We start from the raw sequence: 21,753 nt of genomic DNA on the forward strand, positions 1-21,753 counted from the left end.
TAACTTCCTTTTTTTTTCAACCTGGACTATTTTCCCAACAATAATCTTTGAAATTGGTCCAGTATTAAGCAAGACAAAACAAGCTGCAATGTAAGTTATTGGGCAATGGCGCACCTTCAATTTACGTCCACCATATAGTTTGTTGTACTACTGACAGACTCAGATTATTATTCTAATTGTCTGACAACATTATGGAAAGGATTCCTACAGAGATAGACCTTTTTCTTAAAGAGTCAAATCCTTTTTTTAAACATAAAAACAGCCCCGAAATTGCTATCACTAAACCCACCAGACTCCGGTTAAATAAACAGTACTTTTTAGTACTTTTATCCACATAAAACACACTTGATAGGGTTACATTGCAGCCTAGTTCACGTCTGCCGGTTCCAGTGATCTCGCTCAATACCGTACCAATATCAGAGATTGTTGTTCCCGTCAGTCACTCAGACACAAAAACCGAGAAAAAATATGGTCCAAGTTGAAAAAAAAAAAAAAATGTAGTTACCCTATAATATACACAGACTTATTTTTTCCAAGGACAGCTTACCGAACTCTCTTCATGGGCTTCCAGTAATCTTGACTGACTGTCGTACAGGAGCGGTGCTGCCTCGGTGCTATGGATAGGTCTGCTGCTCCCTGGTCAATCCCTGATTTAAACTGGTTTCTGGAGCTGAGAATCATGTCCAGTTTCAGAAACTCTCACCTTCCACAAACTCTCCCAGCTCGTCCACAGCTATACTACTCTTCTATTGACAGTACCCTGCTTGGTTCACACTGCATGGTGAAGTATATCACAAATACATTGAATCTGTAGAAGGAAAACAAAAATCTGTACCTTTCAATTATTTGATATAGTTCTCTCCTACCTATTGGGATAAGTGGGCAAAAAGAAGAGACCAAATTGGACTAGTTTGAATGCCCGACCAATGTTGATATAATTATAGATTCCTAACTATATCCTGTACTCATTATGGTGTTGGATAAAGAGAAGAGTTGGATATGAACGGAAAATAAATTGCTCGGCTGCTCGCCTTCTCCTCATGGTGTGACAATGGGCATGCTTTAATCATTCTATTTTCTTGGTGTTTTTATTTTAAGTTATGCTCTGAATTGTATATAATAGAATCATTTCCCATAAAGACATTTTAATTTTTTATCTTGCCAAGCAAAGTGTAAACTTTAACCTTCTGTTTCTATAGAGAGGCAAAGTGCATCCCCTTCCAGTTGATCTTATTTCGTATAAATGTCTGCCCGGTAGTGGAGACGAGGAGAGGCAAAAATTGTTTTGATCCTGTTTGAATTGAGCCAATATGTGTATGGTACCAGGATGTAACTTTACTGTGTGTGTTTGTGTGTCTGTGTGTGCGAGTCTGTGTGTGTGGTACCAGGATGCAACGTTACTCACAAATTCTCTCTTCCCGGCTGATAAAAAGATACTTGACATCAAATATCAGGTAACGATACATGTATTGGGGAACAGAGCTAAGCTAGCTAGCGAGCGAGCGAGGTGACGTGTATTGTGTAAGACGAGAGACGTAGTTCACAGAGCGGTTTCACACTAAATTAAGTGGTACTACGACGAACTGAGACTTTCTTCACTCGCTAAATCATCTTTAAACTGACAAACATCAGATGTGTAATTCATGGCTCAATTCAAACAAGATCTAAACATTATTTGTCCACGTTCACTACCGGACACATTTTTTCCGAAATAAAGTCCCATGGTGGAGGGAAGGGGAGGGACTTTGCCTCACTATGTGTCGGCACTATGCCTGTTCTTTTGCGCATGAGAAAAACAGGGTTAACCATGAGAGGAAGTTATACCTGCTTGGATTCTGCTGACAGTGCAAAGGTTTGCTGGATGTTGGAACCTATGTCATGTTTGTTCGGGGATTGATGGGCACTGAGCTGTGAAGTAAAGTCTTGGTCATGTGGATGGGTGTCTTGTCATTCTTTTCCCAATAGTTTCCAGTAAACCCAAGGACCCGACAGGATCCAGGCTTTCCACAATGACTTGGGTCCAGATCAGGTCCATCTCAACTTGGCATCACGCCTGTATTAGTCTGGATCAACGGAAATACATTCCAGGACAAAGCCTAACATCATACATTGGATGTCCGCTCTCTGTGCGGTTTGCTGACAGACACAGACACACACACTAAACTTCAGGCCAGTTACATCGGCTACAGTGAAAGCTCTGTGTGGAGACTCCACAGAACCACAAATCAGACTTAACTACGTTCTCTTTGGTGAACATCAACAAACTTCGAGCTAGAGAGCTACACGCTAACAATGTCAAGTTTTAAAGAACATTTGGACGGTGCAACAAGTCAGGTCTGCTTGGTTCTTTCAGGGAATGATTGTAAAGATTTACAAAGAATATGTTTAGGACATTTCCTCTCTAACTGGGAGTTTTTGGGACTGATTGGTGGGATTGCTGTGGACGAAGAACACATGGAGATACACTGGTAAGAGCCAATGAGGTTTAACCATGTATCATCTAATTTAAATAGCTCACATTATTGTAGTGTGTCAACAGTTAACTTCATTTAATATTGTATGTGGCGTTTTCTTCTGCGGGGGCCGCAAATGTTCCACCAAAACAAGTTCCTTCCTGTGACATTTAGCATAGCCACCGTCGCTGCGTCTGGAGCCTAGCGTCGCCCAAGACCATTGGGATTGGTTTAAAGAAATGCCAATAATCCAGAGGGGTTTTTTTTAAATGAGAGGGGGAAAACACCAGAGCAGGGGGAATGAGAGGGGGAAACACCAGAGCAGGGGGGAATGAGGGGGGAATGAGAGGGGAAACGCTAGAGCAGGGGGAATTATAGGGGGAAACGCCAGAGCAGGGGGAATGAGAGGGGAAACACCAGAGCTGGGGGAATGAGAGGGGAAACACCAGAGCAGGGGGAATGAGAGGGGGAAACACCGGAGCAGGGGGAGTGAGAGGGGAAACGCTAGAGCAGGGGGAATGAGAGGGGAAAACGTAGCAGAAGATATTCCTTTTTACACCAAAACGTAGCAATGTAAATGCAGCTTTAGTTGTTTTGTGTGAAAAAAATTAACCATGACCAGTGTAAATATTCTTTATGTGTTTCTACACAGCGCTACAAGACAGGAATATAAAAATATATCACTGGATAAACATCCGATTTAGACACACGTGAGATGATGCAGAGGATAAAACTAGATAGAAATGATAGAATCTGGTTCCCTTTGTATGGATCTGTGCGTTCAAGGCTGCGCAGGTTGAAACGTTGGGTTCTCAAAGTTGGTCTGGTCGTCGTTCTCAGCGAAGTCTTCGGGGTCCAGATCGGCCTCGAACATCCGCTGCAGCAGAGCGTCCACCGTCCGATATCCTGACGGGAAAACAAGCAGCGCAGTCATCAAATCTGATAAGCCATTTTATTATTATTATTATGATAATACTGTGATCAGCAGAGCACTCATCATTTCAGGCTCTATTCAGACAAATTCAGGAATACAAAAGATACTTAAGTTAGTTACGTATTATGCTTTTCCGTATTTTATGTATGTATTATGTCATATCTACAATGTTATAATGTTGGATTTTCATGTTAACGGTGGCTAAAACCTTCACATAATAAAAGGTAAAAAGTATTTTAGAGAAAGATTTCAAACTTTTCTGAATGCTCCGGTTTCAACAGTTTTTTCTACTCTCGGCTAAGTGTTATGCAACTCTAAGCCGGACTTCTATGATTGGTCATCTGCTCCAAGTACTAATACTTTAACTACATTTTCCTGATGATACTCAGACTTTTACTGAAGTAACTTTTCAATGCAGGACTTTAACTTGTAACCTATAACCTTCTGCCTGCAGGACTATTTTCTTACTTTTTGAAGCGATTTTAAACATCAGGGCGGGTTTGGTGTTCCCCGATTGGCCGGCTTCCAGGTCGTTGTCCATGGTTTCCATGGCGTTCACCAAATTATCCTCCAATTTCTCCCTGGTGGAAAAATCAACATGGACCATCATCAAACACACAAACAACGGAGTGTCATCAACAAAGAAATGAGCCTGTTATATATTTTCAGTTACAAAAGTTAATTCGAAGCTAAATAACAACAAGCCGAGAGTTCAGTTCATCTCCAACGAGCCGAGAGTTCAGTCTCCGGCAGGGCAGTCGGGACTCACCCGGAAATGGCGAGCGGAATGAGGTGACTAGTCTCTCAAAATCTGACGAAAATCTTCTAAACTGACCTTTGTTGATCTGAAATGAAGACAGATTCAGCAACTGCATCACGGCCTATTTCTCGCTTAAAATGTTTCCAGAAACATGTTTCAGTGAACTATTTTAGTACAATATGAGATCGTATTCTGAACGGCCGCCATGACAGTCTGGCTCTCAATATCCGGAGAAAACAAACCCATGTGACGCGTTCGTCCAATCAGCTGCCGGTTTTCATTTCTTGGGCAACAATACAGAGTAGCGCCGCCTGCTGTTATGTAGACGTATAACGTTTCTCAGCCGCCACATGAAGTAAACAAACACAGCTGCGTTAATTTCATTAATTATTTTAACAAATTAAATATTAAAAAATGAACGCAAAAATTAACACGTTAATTTTGACAGCCCTAGTTTTTTTAAATCTGGAGTTAATGTAATGTTTGTGTAACTTTAAATCCTGAGTTAACGTAATGTTTGTGTGACTTTAAGTCCTGAGTTAACGTAGTGTTTGTGTGACTCACTGTGCCACAGCCAGCTCCAGCTCCTCGATCTTCTTCTCCAGAGACGTCTGCAGGTCGCTCTTTTCCACCGAGTACTCCACGAAGAACGCCTCCAGCACGAACGCCACGAAGATGCTAACAAACAGGAAGTCATTTTTGTGTTACGCCTTCATTTGTCGTGACGTGTTAGCAGACAACCATCACTGAATAACTTTAATACTGTAGAAAAGTTCAAAACCAGTTGTGCAGCCTCTCTGTCTAAATCCTCTCTCTCTAATGTACACACAGAACGTTCCGACAAAATCAAACATGTTGGATATTATCCTAAGTTTGAAGTAGTAGTACGATCTTCTGCTTTGTGACTAAAACCTCAGAGATATTATGTCAGATGGTCTTTAGATGTGAGACGGTGTGAGATGTTTCATTGTCTGCTGGCATTAGCGTTTTACTTGATGATGACGATGACGACCATGATGTGGAACAGGATGAAGAAGAGCCGGGCTGATGCGTGGGTGACGGTGGCGAAGCCGCTGCTGAGCAGTGGAGTCCCGTTAAGGAATCACAGAGTTTCCCTTCGGAATCAATCAGAACCTTTTCTCTCCAGGTATTACAAGGATATCGTACCACTGGCAAAATATTGAATTTCTTTTCTGGCAAAATTTATATTTTTTTTTTATATAATAATTTTTTTTTTCTCAAATTCTTTCTCAAATTTGTTCTAAATTTGTTCTACATTTTTAATTAAACCAATAAGACACAGACAGTGAGGCTTTCAGGTGAAGTGTTGAACATTCAGTGAGGCATTTAGCACTGAGGTAAAGTTAAAAAAGCAAAATTGTGGAAGAAGGACAAAAACGGCACAAATAAACCTACAAAAAAATCCACAAAAACATAATTTAGCGTTCAGGAGCAACGTTGAGATAAAGGATATTGTGTCACTGGCAACTGTCAATATTGAAATGTTTTGTCTGTAAATATTGAACTCGTTTCTCTCTAAATATTGAACTTGTTGCTCTAAATGTAAAAGGATATCGTGCCACTGGTTGACCACGGTGAGCTCCAGCAGCAGGACGAAGGACGACACCACGTTGTTGAAGTTGTTCTTGCAGTAGTTGAGTTGTGCAAATTCGCTTCCTTTTAGCAGCGGATTTCCACAGAACGCCTTCTCCGGGTCGCTGGAGTCCTCGGTGTAAAACTTCACCTTCCCTTTGAACAGCTCCATCCCCACCATGGCGAAGATGTAGTACACCACCTGAGGACAGACCGGTCAGAGACAGGAGACTCTTGCAACGCAATAACATGGATGACGGTTTGGCTTTCTGGGGTAAATCGAAACACTTTTAGACGAGCATACGGTCAGAGCCCGTGGTGCTAGCAGCAACCTAACTCTCACAACACAACAACATGGACAACCGTTTTTTGGGGTAAAAGTAGCTTCAGTTTTTAAAAACGGAGTTGCAGGACCCCTTTTTATCTCATGATCAGGTAAAATAAAGATGGAATTATATGCTTTAGCCTTTGTCACTAGACCTCAACGGGATATTCAAAAGATTGGAGAGCAAGATAGGAGGACTCATGGGGCAGATAGAAGAAATAGAATATATAGATTTAAATAAGGATTAAATAAGGTATCAAAATTGCCTGAATACCACAACCTAGCTGGATAACTCAGTGGGTAACAGCAACCACTTCCATGCCACCTTCCGGTTATACTCAAACGCTCTCATACACACTACTCAAACACTGTCATACACACTACTGAAACACTGTCATACACACTACTGAAACACTGTCATACACACTACTGAAACACTGTCATACACACTACTGAAACGCTCTCATACACACTACTGAAACACTCTCATACACACTACTGAAACACTCTCATACACACTACTGAAACGCTGTCATACACACTACTGAAACACTCTCATACACACTACTGAAACACTCTCGCGCACAATTGAAAGTGAAATCATAGTGTTTCAGTATTAGTATGTGAGTGTTTATTTTCTCAGTAGTGTATATGAGAGCATTTCACTTGTATGTGTGTGAGGTAATTGTGAATAATGGCCCTGATGGCACCTCATATGTACCGTATGAAGACCTTAACTCTCGCATCTCAAACAACTTTGACTACTTTTAGAGTTTTGGGGGGAAATTAAAACACTTTTCGGCAATTGACAAGTCTGCTACTTACAATAATCAGCTGTCCAAATGTGCGAATGGCCGGTCCGATCCGGATCAGAGTGTTGATGATTGTACGAAACCTAACAGGGAACAGGAGACAGAGTGCTGATCCATACAGTAACTCAGACTGCTGACTGCCTGTTGACTTTTGCTGCCTGGCTGCAGATTGTTTCTTTGTTTCTTTGCTTGCTGTCTTTATCTGATGTGTTGTGTCCGTTTCTTGTTGTTGTGCATTGTGCCTGTCTGAGTAGGTTGCTTTTAGTCTTTGTATGTTGCTTTCACGTGCTGACTGTAATAATTCATTTTTATTGTATTTAATTGTGTTGGGTTGCCATTCTAAAACTGACCAGGGACAACAGATGAAAAGTAGCCTGCTGAGCTAACTCTGGCTCATTTACAGTTACTTTGCTGTTGATTAAGGAGCATTGTCTCAGTCAAATACACATATAAATGAAATGAAATGAAATAACAAGGTGTCCTTCTGTCTAAAAGTAATGCAGAACATTTCCTCCATCTCATCTGAGTCCACCCCATAATTGCAACGGCGTACTGCAGCTTTTTATACAACGCCTCAGTGAAGCGTGCAGTTAGAGATCTGTTTCCTGCAGGTTATTTGATAAAAATGTGGGTGAAATGTGCAGTTAGGGATCAAACCTTTCGATGCTGTCCACCACCCGGATCAGCCGGAGAACTCGCAGGATGAAGACTATGTCCAGGATCTGACGACTGGTGTAATTCTCCGCTACAACAGACAGACGGATACATCTTTACCGTCCCAGAAGGGAAAGCCGTCCCGCATGTCTCACATGAAAAACACTTCTACAGTTAGTCTCATATGTCCAGCTCTATCTCCTCAGCGCAGTGGAGGAAGGTCTGGCTACACACACATACATACATACATTCTGGGATTGAAAAAAACATGGGGTGGCAAAGGGGTAGCGAGAAATCTTGGCAGGGTGGCAGGAGAAGACGGTACATTGGACCCCCCATATGTAAAACGCACTATTATGCCCTACTACGCCCCGCAACACCCTGCTACGCCCTGAACTAGCTACAACTATTATTTCTAGTCAGAGTTCCATTATCTTTAGTTGTTACTATAATTGCCACTGTTCAACATACCAACTGCTATAATTATTATGAATCATAATTCTCTATATCTGTATCCGTCTCTGTGTTCCAAATGGCAGCTACAGATGTCCGCCCACCAAGAGCCTGGGTCTGTGCCAGGTTTCTGCCCAAAAGGAAGTTTTTCCTCGCCACTGTTGCACCAAATGCTTGCTCTTGGGGGAATTACTGGAATTGTTGGGTCTTTGTGAAGTATAGAGCGTGGTCTAGACCTACTCTATCTGTAAAGTGTCATGAGAAGACAGAACTCTTGTTAGGATTTGATACTATAAATAAAATAGAATTTAGCTGAAATTAAATTAAATGGCTAGATCATATTTACTGATACAGACAAATAGAAACGGAAACACAGAGAGAGAAGAGAGAAACGTACTTCCATGGACTTCCAGATTACATATTTGATGGTACAAAAACGGGTTGGAACGAGTTCATTGAACAGGCTCATGGTTTTGGTCCGTTTGCAACCAATGAACTGATGTTTAGAGCCATCACAATGTGGAATAGCTTGCCTATCATAACTATCATAGTGGAGGCACCCGGCAAGGCCAGTTTTAAAAGACTACTTAGAAAACACTTCAGAAATAACTACACATTATTTCATCCAACTATGATGGACTGGAATTATAAGAATGTGATGTTATTCTATTTAACAGAAATGTACGCAACATCACACAGCGGTATTCTTTTACTTGCAAAATATAGGTCCTCTTTTAACGATCTGAGCGCACAGCGTGAAGCGCCTGGTGCAGTTGTGTTTAGGGCGTGTCCAAATCCACTTCTACTAGTTTGACAGCGGAAAAAAGGGTCCGTGCGATCACTTCTCGCTGCCTCAAGATAGCAATACGCCCAGAATGCACCTGAACACACCTCCCTGTAAGACCAGCACGCCCAGAATGCACCTGAACACACCTCCCTGTAAGACCAGCACGCCCAGAATGCACCTGAACACACCTCCCTGTAAGACCAGCACGCCCATGGGCCACAGATGGGCGCAGGAGCATTTGCTATTTAAACGACGCAGGCGCTGGACGGGAAACTGACAACTGGGTCGGTCTTAAACTAGCAAAGACACTTGGGTCGGGCTTTGCGCCGTGCTGTGCTGGGTGCAGGATAGGGCCCTATATCTTCTTTTAAATGTATGTACAATTGTACTGTATGTTGTACATTGTTAGTAGCTAACGGGTATCCAAATAAAAGAATAAAGAATGACGTGAGTGCCGAAAAGTCTTGCAGATGTAACAGAGAGAAACGGATACCAGAGAATGGATGCTGGTTTGATAAACAACTTCACTAATAAATTGATCATAACTGTATTTTAGTGTCGATCAATTGATCAACTAATTGTTTCAGCACTGCATTGAACCTTTGTGATTCTGTCAGTCGGTATTTCACAAGTTCAAACGGAAAGGAAACCAACTTACTTGACGTGACGGATGAGTTAATGATGGTGGCGATGAGAGCCGAGACCACGATGATGGTGTCGAACCTGAAAACACAAACCCAACGTCAGAGAACGAGCGCTGCAGCGGTGACGCTGCTGAAAGGAAACAGAGCGCTAGCAGTGGTGAGAATGTGGCTCTGACATCACCAACATGTTGAAAGACAAAAACATCATCATGGATGTAATAATAGATCAGATATGAAATATACAGTATATCCAAAAAATGCAACATTAAGTCAAAAAAAAAAAAAAAAAAAAAAAAAAAGAGAAAAAAAAACGTCAAAAAGGCAACAAAACCTTGAAAAAAGGGACTATCGAAAAAGCGACAAAAAAAACACCCAAAAAGCTGTCAAAATCGTCCGTTCAAATGTGAAGGGCAAAATGTCAAGACAAAAAAAAAAGTAAAAAAAAAATTAAACCCAGACAAAAACCTAGAAACGGACAAAACATCGGGAAAAGCATAATTTTTTTTTTGAAAAAGCATAAAAAAAATATCAACCAAAAGGCAACAGAAACTTACAAAAATATAGCGTCTAAAGCTTTAGCTAAAGCTCACCAAAGGTCACTTTAAAAGATTTTCAGGTGTTTTCTAGAGGCGGAGACTCGATCTGGACGCCCCTGATTTACATAAAGTCGCCTGGATTCAACTTTATGCAAATGAGGAGCGGGAACCTCAGTCCCCGTGACACACCCAGAATGCATTGCAATGCTGCTCACATCAGCCTGTTTTCATTAACCATTCCTTCAAAAAGCTACTAAAAGTTAAGCACTGTAATTTACAACTTACAATAATGCTGCGTTCCAGGCAACCCGTAGCCAATGTTCTCACAACTTTCTACCGTGAAAGCGCCCTGGAACAGCAGTCAAATCGAGAACTGGTACCAGATGGTTGTACTCCAGTACAGTTTTTGACGTCACACACATACACACACATCAACAACAATGGTGACAATTGATGCTGTACAGACGCCGCTGATTAACGGTAAGAAATAGAAATAAATAGACAAATAGGTAAGATAACTAATTCTGCACATTGTAATCAAAACAATACACATACAATTGTGTACTACTACAGGTTATGTTTATTAAATGAAGCCCAAAATATGTTGCCGACTAGAAATCGCTAGTATCAGCTAGCGCTAGTAACGCCAACGTTAGGTAGCCGCTAGCTAATGCTAGCTAGAAGGGTTTGTCGTGACTTTGGCTGGAATGCTACCAAGTTGTGAGTCGTGACTTGAAGTCGAAACTTACGGGCTAAAAATTGGGTCTGGAACGCAGCATAATAATCTGAGTCGGTCAGCAGCAACAACAGAACTTTTAGTGGACTCTAACTGATGCTGAAAATTAGTCCTGTAGGATTACATTACAGCCCGGTTCACGACTGTCTGTTACAGCGCTCTGGCTCAATACTGGACCAGTTTCAAAGATTGTTGTTCCTATCAGTCACCTACACACAATAACATAGGAACATTTTGAAAAAAAAACTCAAGTTACCCTTAAAGTGCTTTGAGGTCCTTCTATAAGTAATTTTGGGCTACAATGGTTCTGGAGAAAGCTTCAAGCAGCGATACCACAGGCCAAGCAATCGGCCCGTTCCAAACAGGCGCTGCACCGCCTGAAGCATCGGTAAGCTGGTCCAAGCGCTTACAAAAGCAGCAGATGACGAAAAGTGAAACGTGTGTCACATACCTCGTGCTTATTATCTGGGCCGTAGATAGGCTGTGTGAGATGGACGTGACACAGCTCATTGATATTAGATTTTGGGAAATGATTCCATTGTTAGTTTTATCAGTGAAAGTTTCCTCTCATATCGGAGGACATTCTGCAAAACACTTTGAGTTTCAAACACAAACAGTTTCAAACAAATATTGAAATACATTATTTTGCACCAAGTCATACACTTTGATCAGTGTTTCCCAAAAGTCCCAAGATGATGTCCTAGACGTCTTGTTTTGTCCACAACTCAAAGATATTCAGTTTCCTGTCCCAGAGGAGAGAAGAAACTAGAACATATTCACATTTAACACTCTGACATCAGAGAACTTCATATAAAATGATTCAAACTGATCAAAACAGTTTAATAGCTGACAACTAATCCATTAATCTTTGCAGCTCTTGTTAAACTTCATCTCCAGCTGCCTGTAGACACACTGCAGTGTTATCCAGAATCCTTTGCAATACAACACTATAAAACTCTTGTATCAGACACTCTTGTAAGTATAATTGTATCAGCCAGCAACAGTAAAGGTAAATTTGTCATACTAAAGATTCCTCACGCACACCAGTCTGATGTGTATTAATTAATCCGTTGCAAAGGCTGTGTCCTTGATGGCACGACTGTTATTAGCTAACAATGGTGTGCATGTACGTAGGGGTGGGGCTGTGTCCTAGCACGAACAGCTACTTGACATCAGCTAGCAACAGGGGAACTCCAGCGACAAACTGTACGGTGTTATTCTAACAGCTTCCTTAGTTGTACTTTTCATCGTTGTACATCAGCGACACCAGCAATACTGTATATTCTGTCTGAAGCATAAATGCAGTTACACATACAATTTCCAATACAGTCTTCTCGTGTAGCCGGGGTGTGCCTTCTCTAATGGGCGGGGTGCGTCTTCTCTAATGGGCGGGTTGCGCCTTCTCTAATGGGCGGGTTGCGCCTTCTCTAATGGGCGGGTTGCGTCTTCTCTAATGGGCGTGGTGCGCCTTCTCTAATGGGAGGGGTGCGTCTTCTCTAATGGGCGGGGTGCGTCTTCTCTAATGGGCGGGGTGCACCTTCTCTAATGGGCGGGGTGCACCTTCTCTAATGGGCGGGGTGCACCTTCTCTAATGGGCGGGGTGCGCCTTCTCTAATGGGTGTGGTGCGCCTTCTCTAATGGGAGGGGTGCGCCTTCTCTAATGGGAGGGGTGCGCCTTCTCTAATGGGAGGGGTGCGCCTTCTCTAATGGGCGGGGTGCGTCTTCTCTAATGGGCGGGGTGTGTCTTCCCACATAGCCGGTGTGCGTCCTCTTGCGTTTGGCACTGCGGCTAGTGTTACCTAAAGGAGTTGCCCTTCCCTCGCTCTCTGTCTTCATCACGACACTGTCACTCTCCTTTTCTGTCTGCATTAACTCATCCCCCCCCCCATTCTATTCCCCTCTTGAATATTACCATTTCACCCATCTGAGATATGAAACGATACACGTTGCACTCCGCAAGTGTCTTTCTGCATTTCTGGATTCTCCATGTCAAAACACCTCACATTGTGAACAACATTCAGCGTGTGAACACGATCGGCAAAACGTGAGGTCATACTGGTTATTCAACGTGATCGCGATCAACGCGATCGTTTCGGACTCCGTGTTAGGACGGCGCGCGTGCTCACCAGTTCCAGAAGCTGTTTCGGGAGAAGAAGGCTCGGGGCTCGAACACGTAGAGCTTCAGCAGGATCTCCAGCAGGTACAGGGCCAGGAAGGCCCACTCCGAGTTAGCGATCAGCGGATTCTGCTCGTCCAGACCGATGAACACGGCGTTCACCAGGATGATCAGGTCGTACACGATGCCAAAGGCCCTGAGACACAAGACAGACACACACACACACACACACACACACAACACAGACACACAATCACAACACATACACACAGACACAAAACACAGACACACAGTCACAACACAGACACACAGTCACAACACAGACACACACACAACACAGACACACAACACAGACACACAGTCACAACACAGACACACAGTCACAACACAGACACACAGTCACAACACAGACACACAGACACACAACACAGACACACAGACACAAAACACAGACACACAGTCACAACAGACACAAAACACAGACACACAGTCACAACACAGACACACAGTCACAACACAGACACACAGTCACACAACACAGACACACAACACAGACACAACACAGACACACAGTCACAACACAGACACAAAACACAGACACACAACAGACACACACACACACAACACAGACACACAGACACAACACAGACACACAGTCACAACACAAACACAACACAGACACACACACACAACACAGACACAAACACAACACAGACCCAACACAGACACACAGACCCAACACAGACACACAACACAGACACACAGACACAACATAGACACACCACAGACACACACACAAACAGTAATTCACTAAGTGTTTGTGAGATTTCATATACTGTATATCCGCAATTCAAATAAACCATTTGTCTACCCGGAAGTGAGTGAGTGTCTCTGTGTGTGTGTGTGTGTGTGTGTGTGTGTGTGTGTGTGTGTGTGTGTGTGGCTGTCTGACCGGTGTTGGACCATTCGGCAGAGGAGGCGGCTGGGGGCCGACAGGTAGAGGGTGGGGCATAGACTGTGGAGTGGGTGTGGCCTCGACTTGAGCGTGATCACCTCGATGTTCAGCAGGTCGGCCATCTGGGAGAACGCCACCTTCCCTGAGATCAAAAAATATAATTTAAATGTTATTATAGCTTCTTTCTAATTATTCTTTCTGTACAGTAAGGTAGGGAGGCATTGGGCACTGCTGTGTCTTTTCGGATGCTGCCACTAGAGGGCAGCATGTGTTGGAAATGCTCTTCTCCTGTAGGTCCATGTAGCTTACACTGATCCAGGGTCAGGCTCGGCCAGCGCTGGAAGGTAACGGAGTACATTTACTGCACAAGTACTACCACTACATTCATCTGTTACAGCTTTAGTTACTAGTTACTTTAGTTACTCCGCTACATTCATCTGTTCCAGCTTTAGTTACTAGTTACTTTAGTTACTCCGCTACATTCATCTGTTCCAGCTTTAGTTACTAGTTACTTTGGTTACTCCGCTACATTCATCTGTTATAGCTTTAGTTACTAGTTACTTTAGTTACTCCGCTACATTCATCTGTTATAGCTTTAGTTACTAGTTACTTTAGTTACTCCGCTACATTCATCTGTTCCAGCTTTAGTTACTAGTTACTTTAGTTACTCCGCTACATTCATCTGTTACAGCTTTAGTTACTAGTTACTTTGGTTACTCCGCTACATTCATCTGTTATAGCTTTAGTTACTAGTTACTTTAGTTACTCCGCTACATTCATCTGTTATAGCTTTAGTTACTAGTTACTTTAGTTACTCCGCTACATTCATCTGTTCCAGCTTTAGTTACTAGTTACTTTAGTTACTCCGCTACATTCATCTGTAACAGCTTTAGTTACTAGTTACTTTAGTTACTCCGCTACATTCATCTGTTACAGCTTTAGTTACTAGTTACTTTAATTACTCCGCTACATTCATCTGTAACAGCTTTAGTTACTAGTTACTTTAGTTACTCCACTACATTCATCTGTTCCAGCTTTAGTTACTAGTTACTTTAGTTACTCCGCTACATTCATCTGTTCCAGCTTTAGTTACTAGTTACTTTAGTTACTCCGCTACATTCATCTGTAACAGCTTTAGTTACTAGTTACTTTAGTTACTCCGCTACATTCATCTGTTCCAGCTTTAGTTACTAGTTACTTTAATTACTCCGCTACATTCATCTGTAACAGCTTTAGTTACTAGTTACTTTAGTTACTCCGCTACATTCATCTGTTCCAGCTTTAGTTACTAGTTACTTTAGTTACTCCGCTACATTCATATGTTACAGCTTTAGTTACTAGTTACTTTAGTTACTCCTCTACATTCATATGTTACAGCTTTAGTTACTAGTTACTTTAGTTACTCCGCTACATTCATATGTTACAGCTTTAGTTACTAGTTACTTTAGTTACTCCGCTACATTCATATGTTACAGCTTTAGTTACTAGTTACTTTAGTTACTCCGCTACATTCATATGTTACAGCTTTAGTTACTAGTTACTTTAGTTACTCCGCTACATTCATATGTTCCAGCTTTAGTTACTAGTTACTTTAGTTACTCCGCTACATTCATATGTTCCAGCTTTAGTTACTAGTTACTTTAGTTACTCCGCTACATTCATATGTTCCAGCTTTAGTTACTAGTTACTTTAGTTACTCCTCTACATTCATCTGTTCCAGCTTTAGTTACTAGTTACTTTAGTTACTCCGCTACATTCATATGTTCCAGCTTTAGTTACTAGTTACTTTAGTTACTCCGCTACATTCATATGTTACAGCTTTAGTTACTAGTTACTTTAGTTACTCCGCTACATTCATATGTTCCAGCTTTAGTTACTAGTTACTTTAGTTACTCCGCTACATTCATATGTTCCAGCTTTAGTTACTAGTTACTTTAGTTACTCCGCTACATTCATATGTTCCAGCTTTAGTTACTAGTAACTTCACACATTAAGATTTCTGCACACAGAACACGTTTGGCTCCTTTACACTTTCTAAAATGGGAGGATTTTTCCGAGGCTTTCCAGATGCTGGTATCAGAATCTCCAACATCTCTTATGAGATGTCCTGTTGCGTTCTTTAACCCCCCCTTTCTTTCTATGGTAAATATACTAGTACTGGAGCACACACTTGACCACATTAGATAACTGGACATAAAGGGTGTTAAAAGAAAATGAAAAGCAGAAGTATTAATGTGGTCTGGCTGCATGCGATATCAGTTTGTTCCTCTGAACAAAGTTGAACTGGATGATGAAGCAGTTTGACTTCCAGCGAGATGTGGAAGATGAGCGCGCAGATAGTGACTCAGCAGACGTTAGCGAGAGCGAGGGAGCTGTGGTCGGCCCGCTGGGACGCGGCGTGTTAACGTGGCTACGGTTGTGCTTACTGCGATGTCCCGTTGTGTGTTGTCTGTTGGTTTCTGAACTGTGTGTCATGGATGACCTGAACTTCTTACTACTAAGCCACACGTTGACCTACGGATACAAATAACCTTAATCTGAGAGAAGAAAATGGTAGAAAAGAAAACGACTGTGGTAGTGTTTGGTGTGCACTTGTGTGCGTATCTGCGTTCCGCACGTGTGTACGTGCGTGCGTGTGCTTGGCATGTGTGTGTGTATTTGCGCGTGTGCGTGCATGCATGTGTGCATGTGTTTGTGTGTTTTCCTCTGTGTGTGCATGTGTGCGTGTGTGTGTGTGTGTGTGTGCGTGTGCGTGTGTGTGTATGTGTGTGTTTGCGTGTGTGTATGTGCGTGTGTTTGCGTGCGTGTATGTGTGTGTGTACATGCATGTGTGTGAGCGTGCATGTGTGTGTGTTTGCGTGTGTCTCTGTGTGTGTGTGTGTGTGTGTGTGTGTGTGTGTGTGTGTGTGTGTGTGTGTGTCCCACCGATGCAGCCCTGGTTGTTGTCGTCGGCAACGCTCCACAGCAGCTCCCGGTGGGCGTTCCCGATGTCGGGCTGGACCAATCGGATCAGCTGGTTCCAGCTGTGGTGAGTCACCACGGGCTCGCCGCCCCCCTCCCTCTGCTCCTGCAGCACGCCGAACGCTCTCACCATCTTGTGCCTTTTGGCCCTCACCAGCTGCCGTACCTCCTCCTGGCGGAGCGAGGGAACTGGTTTTAATACCTTTAACACGACGTTTACATGTCCCAGACTAAAGCCTCTCCGTGGGAGCGCTGTACCTTCAGATACTTCTTGTAGTTGTTGTAGACGACGGCCAAGAAGACGGACATGAAGATGTAGGTGTTGATGAGGATGTACAGGATGAAGAAGATGGCGTAGACGTAGCTGTTGTTGTACGCCGGCATCCTGCCAACAAGAAGCAGAAAACACAACGGGCAGATAAACAAGTTGCGTCCTTTCTGAGGCAGATGCCTCAATGTGTCGATAAACACAGGAAATAAAAGGTAGAAACTTCATAATTCAGAAATAACCCTGGACTCTCTGTCTCCATGTGTGTGTGTCTGAGTGTCTGATGGAACAACAATCTCTGAAACTGGTCCAGTATTAAACCAGAACCAAGCTGTAATGTAACCCTAGAGGACTAATGTTCAGCAGCAGTTAGAGGCACAAAATCACCATCACCAAACCCAGACTCCATGTAAATAATCAGGACTTTTATCATGGTAAAACACACTTCATTCAAAGTGGACAGAAACTAAATAAAACTACAAAAAGCCATCTTGGTTCATCTTTCCACTGTTCCAACAATCACCACTCTGGTTTGGTTGAAATAAACCCTTAATTCACCCATTTACATGTGGAGATATGCTGGCTCTATGAACGCTAAAAGTCCTGATTATTTACATGGAGTCTGGTGGAGTTTGGTAGCCTAGAAATCTAGACTCCCCCTAGTGGCAGCAAATTTATTTGGCAGCCAGGGGGGTCTAGGCAGTCTCTGTTGACTTTCAAGATGCAAAAACCAAATTTTGGTCAGGCCAATCACATTGTGTATAGAGTCGGTGGGCGGGGCTTATGGCTGCTGCTGCTGGTGAACAGAGGTCTTCTGGAAGACTTGGAGTTCAGCTTTTCTTTGATAAAAGAACAAAGAACAGCACAGAAATCATTCTTAAACAAGGAAGATGTGTTCGGAGTTCTGCCGACCGGATACGGCAAAAGTTTAATCTATCAACTAGCTCCGCTACCTTCTTCGTTGCTCTGCCTGGTTGTAGCGCTATCCTATTACGTGCAGAGGGAATTTGAAAGACAACCGTTTATCCCGCCCCTCGGATCGAGCTCCGTCAATGGTGAATTTGGGTCGGTTTCATGTTAAACTAAAAGGATCTTACTCTTTAACTAAAAGGTCTATCTCTGTAGGGATCCATCCCATAATGTTGTCAGACACTTAGAATAATAATCTGAGCATGTAGGCGGCAGAAACACCGGACCAATTATAATAAAAATAAGCAGTGTGTACATGTTGTGTGTGATTGATAACAGAGGCTGGAAGTCTTACATGACGTCGGGGCTGTTGGCCGTGGTGACCAGGACGTACAGGTCGAAGAGGATCTGCAGGTAGTTGGTGAAGTATGGAGAGCCATCGATGGTCTTCAGACCTCTGCACGGGAAAAACATACAATCTGTCTGTTTCATATTCTGGATACCTTTTACAGACAGACAGACAGACAGACAGACTCTCACCGTCTGCCCAGCAGTTTGAGCGCCATGAGGGAGAAGATGAGGAGGCTGAACATGAAGAGCAGGAAGACGTAGAAGATCTGAGGCAGAGCGTTCCGGATGCTTCTGAACGCTCGGCGGAGCTGAACACAAACAAACACACAGAGATAGTTTGTGTTTCACACACACACACACACACACACACACACACACACACACACACACACACACACACACACACACACACACACACACACACACACACACACACACACACACACACACACACACACACACACACACACACACACACACACACACACACACACACACACACACACACGCGCGCGCGCGCGCGCGCGCGCGATGCGTTCAGGCACCATCGGCTCACAAAGCCAAACATTTGCAGCAGGAAGTGTAAACAGCAGATGACAGAGATAAAATACCACTACGTGTTGATCCTCAGGGTTGGGAGTAACTAGTTACATGTAACTAGTTACATCATTTAATTACAAAATAAAAGAGAACTGTAATCTGTTCCTGATCGGGAAAATATGTGTAATTAAATCATGGTTACCTTTGAACATGGTTCCATTGGGGGGCATTACATCTGAATATGTTCTGTAAAAAAGCTGGGCTATACTATCTTACATGATTGAATAATATTAGTTCTGGCGCTTTGCATGTTTTTGTCCGTTTCCAGCCACAGCCGTTTAGCCAAGACCGATGCTGTTGGGATGCTTTCGATTGGTCCTCCTGTTGCAATTTCCTGCCATTTTAAATGTTAAATGACCTCTCGAGCTGTCTGACAGTTGCCACTGTGGCTACGGATAAAAATGCGTTTCAGTAATGGAAATGTTAAAACATTTCATATATTATATGAGGTTCAAGGCAACTCTTCTTGCAAAGAATTTAAAAAGCCTTTATTTAAATGAATATTTATACAAAATCTTAGTGCATTAAGGGTGCCATAGGTAGGATTGTGAAGATCCAGGACTTAGCCAAAAAATGTAAACATCGACAACTTCTCAGTCCCTCCCCCCTTTCTGCTAAAGCCCAAAACTGTCTCCTAAGCCCCTCCCCCCACAAGGGAGAATGAATGTGTTTGCAGTGATTGGCACGCAGTTAGACACCCCCCGGCATCTGAACAGGGAGCGGTGTATTTTTGCAAATCCCACTCCAGGCTGTAGGTGGTACAAGAGGAGCTGGATTTATTTTAAATGACCTGCTTCATGTAGTTCTACTGGAACATAGGGTCAAAGGTAGTTTTAGAAGTCTAAGCAACCCACGCATGTCAGGGGTTTGTCTACTAAGGGGAAACTGGCTCTTTTTGCTGCCCTGTCCTATTTAAAGATCTATATTAAAGGAAGGTTTCCTTGCCGCTGTCGCACTAAATGCTCGCTCTCTCCAATTATACAGCGTGGCCTACACCTCTACCTGTATACCTGTAATGTTTCCTGACAGAACTCCTGTTCTTTGACACTATCAATAGGGATAGACCCATTATCAGCCATGGCTGATTATAAGGGCTCCTGCACATTGGCTGCATGGCTTGTCCGTTTTTATTTGGGCTCCCATGTTAACAGGTTAGACACTGAGTCTGACTCCCCTTTCTCTGCTTTGCCCGCCCAGAGAATTTGGCGCCCCCATGAGAGAGAAAGAGACATCATGGCTTTCAAACGAGCAAAGTGGAGGTTGGTCAAGGCCACACCCCCACCCTCCACCTTGCCCCCCCCTCTCCTCCTCAATAGCTACAGACACAGAAATGGTACATCCTAAGGAAAGCTCATTGTGGGACTGGCTCTAGTGGCTGTAATTCTGCACCACGGCTGAATTTTGGGAAAGAGACTTCAGATACAGTATTAGGGACCACTAAGGTCTATATAAAAGAGACTTCAGATACAGTATTAGGGACCACTAAGGTCTATATAAAAGAGACTTCAGATACAGTATTAGGGGACCACTAAGGTCTATATAAAAGAGACTTCAGATACAGTATTAGGGGACCACTAAGGTCTATATAAAAGAGACTTCAGATACAGTATTAGGGGACCACTAAGGTCTATATAAAAGAGACTTCAGATACAGTATTAGGGGACCACTAAGGTCTATATAAAAGAGACTTCAGATACAGTATTAGGGGACCACTAAGGTCTATATAAAAGAGACTTCAGATACAGTATTAGGGGACCACTAAGGTCTATATAAAAGAGACTTCAGATACAGTATTAGGGGACCACTAAGGTCTATATAAAAGAGACTTCAGATACAGTATTAGGGGACCACTAAGGTCTATATAAAAGAGACTTCAGATACAGTATTAGGGGACCACTAAGGTCTATATAAAAGAGACTTCAGATACAGTATTAGGGGACCACTAAGGTCTATATAAAAGAGACTTCAGATACAGTATTAGGGGACCACTAAGGTCTATATAAAAGAGACTTCAGATACAGTATTAGGGGACCACTAAGGTCTATATAAAAGAGACTTCAGATACAGTATTAGGGGACCACTAAGGTCTATATAAAAGAGACTTCAGATACAGTATTAGGGGACCACTAAGGACTATATAAAAGCATCCAAAGAGCAGCATGTCATGGGACCTTGAAAGCATTTAAACTAAGTTTTGTGTTGCAGTTTGTAACATTCCAAAATCTTCCGTTTGACTTAAAGATTTTCATTTTTTTACTGTAAAGGCATATCAGTTCCACGTCTTATCTGTTTCATTAACTACTAATAATCAATATCAGCCTTTAAAAGCCAGTATCGGCTGAACCCTAACTATTAATAAACGTGGAGCGTCTGTTGTAATGCAGCTGAACATTATCTCATATTCAGGAACAGTAAAGGCGTCGTCACTCTCCTGTGGAGCGGTTGCTGCAGACTCTACTTCCTGTTTCTCAGAATGAGGCTTCTTGACCTTTCTGATAACTATCTGCTCTCACGATGCTGAGTGGTTGGGTCTTCTAACGTTTCCACGTTCACATCTCATCTTTGGATGGGTTGTTTCTGTATGTTTATGCATGTGTGTGTGTATGTATGTACCTACCTACCTTCTGGGTCAAGTATCAGTTCTTTTTCATTCTTCATCCAAACGGAATAATGTCAAAAAAAGTCATTTGCACAAACCAAACCTGGCCCGCTATTTAACTTTGTTTATCTACGGTTAGATTTTTTGATTTAGACATCATGGTTTTTCTTTGATACTTTCAGTGGTTAAAAAAGAAAAGACAAACTGACACAACGTTGACAGTATTCCTTCCTCTGTAGTGTGATACGAGCAGCTCAGGTGAGACAGTTACCTGGCGCCCCTCTGTGACGTTGACCAATAGCAGCGG

At 42.7% G+C, this 21,753-nt stretch overlaps 1 protein-coding gene across 1 annotated transcript in view; it reads right to left on the reverse strand.

Moving 5' to 3' along the window:
• Positions 1 to 3,070: 3,070 nt before the first annotated feature.
• tpcn3 (two pore segment channel 3) overlaps positions 3,071 to 21,753 on the reverse strand; it is a 24,616-nt gene continuing 5,933 nt past the window's right edge. The window contains exons 5-19 of the mRNA XM_028565096.1: positions 21,718 to 21,753; positions 18,437 to 18,555; positions 18,252 to 18,353; positions 16,978 to 17,104; positions 16,684 to 16,891; positions 13,756 to 13,900; positions 12,814 to 12,999; positions 9,430 to 9,494; positions 7,535 to 7,622; positions 6,891 to 6,960; positions 5,723 to 5,942; positions 5,140 to 5,230; positions 4,712 to 4,825; positions 3,856 to 3,968; positions 3,071 to 3,359 (exon numbers count right to left, since the gene is read on the reverse strand). The exon at positions 21,718 to 21,753 is cut by the window's right edge and continues 81 nt beyond it. Of these exons, the coding sequence (XP_028420897.1) occupies positions 3,235 to 3,359; positions 3,856 to 3,968; positions 4,712 to 4,825; positions 5,140 to 5,230; positions 5,723 to 5,942; positions 6,891 to 6,960; positions 7,535 to 7,622; positions 9,430 to 9,494; positions 12,814 to 12,999; positions 13,756 to 13,900; positions 16,684 to 16,891; positions 16,978 to 17,104; positions 18,252 to 18,353; positions 18,437 to 18,555; positions 21,718 to 21,753 (1,809 nt within the window). The 3' untranslated portion in view covers positions 3,071 to 3,234. The remainder of the gene's footprint in view (positions 3,360 to 3,855; positions 3,969 to 4,711; positions 4,826 to 5,139; positions 5,231 to 5,722; positions 5,943 to 6,890; positions 6,961 to 7,534; positions 7,623 to 9,429; positions 9,495 to 12,813; positions 13,000 to 13,755; positions 13,901 to 16,683; positions 16,892 to 16,977; positions 17,105 to 18,251; positions 18,354 to 18,436; positions 18,556 to 21,717) is intronic.

The sequence above is a fragment of the Perca flavescens genome, chromosome 2 (genome assembly GCF_004354835.1).
Source record: "Perca flavescens isolate YP-PL-M2 chromosome 2, PFLA_1.0, whole genome shotgun sequence".
NCBI lineage: Eukaryota > Metazoa > Chordata > Actinopteri > Perciformes > Percidae > Perca > Perca flavescens.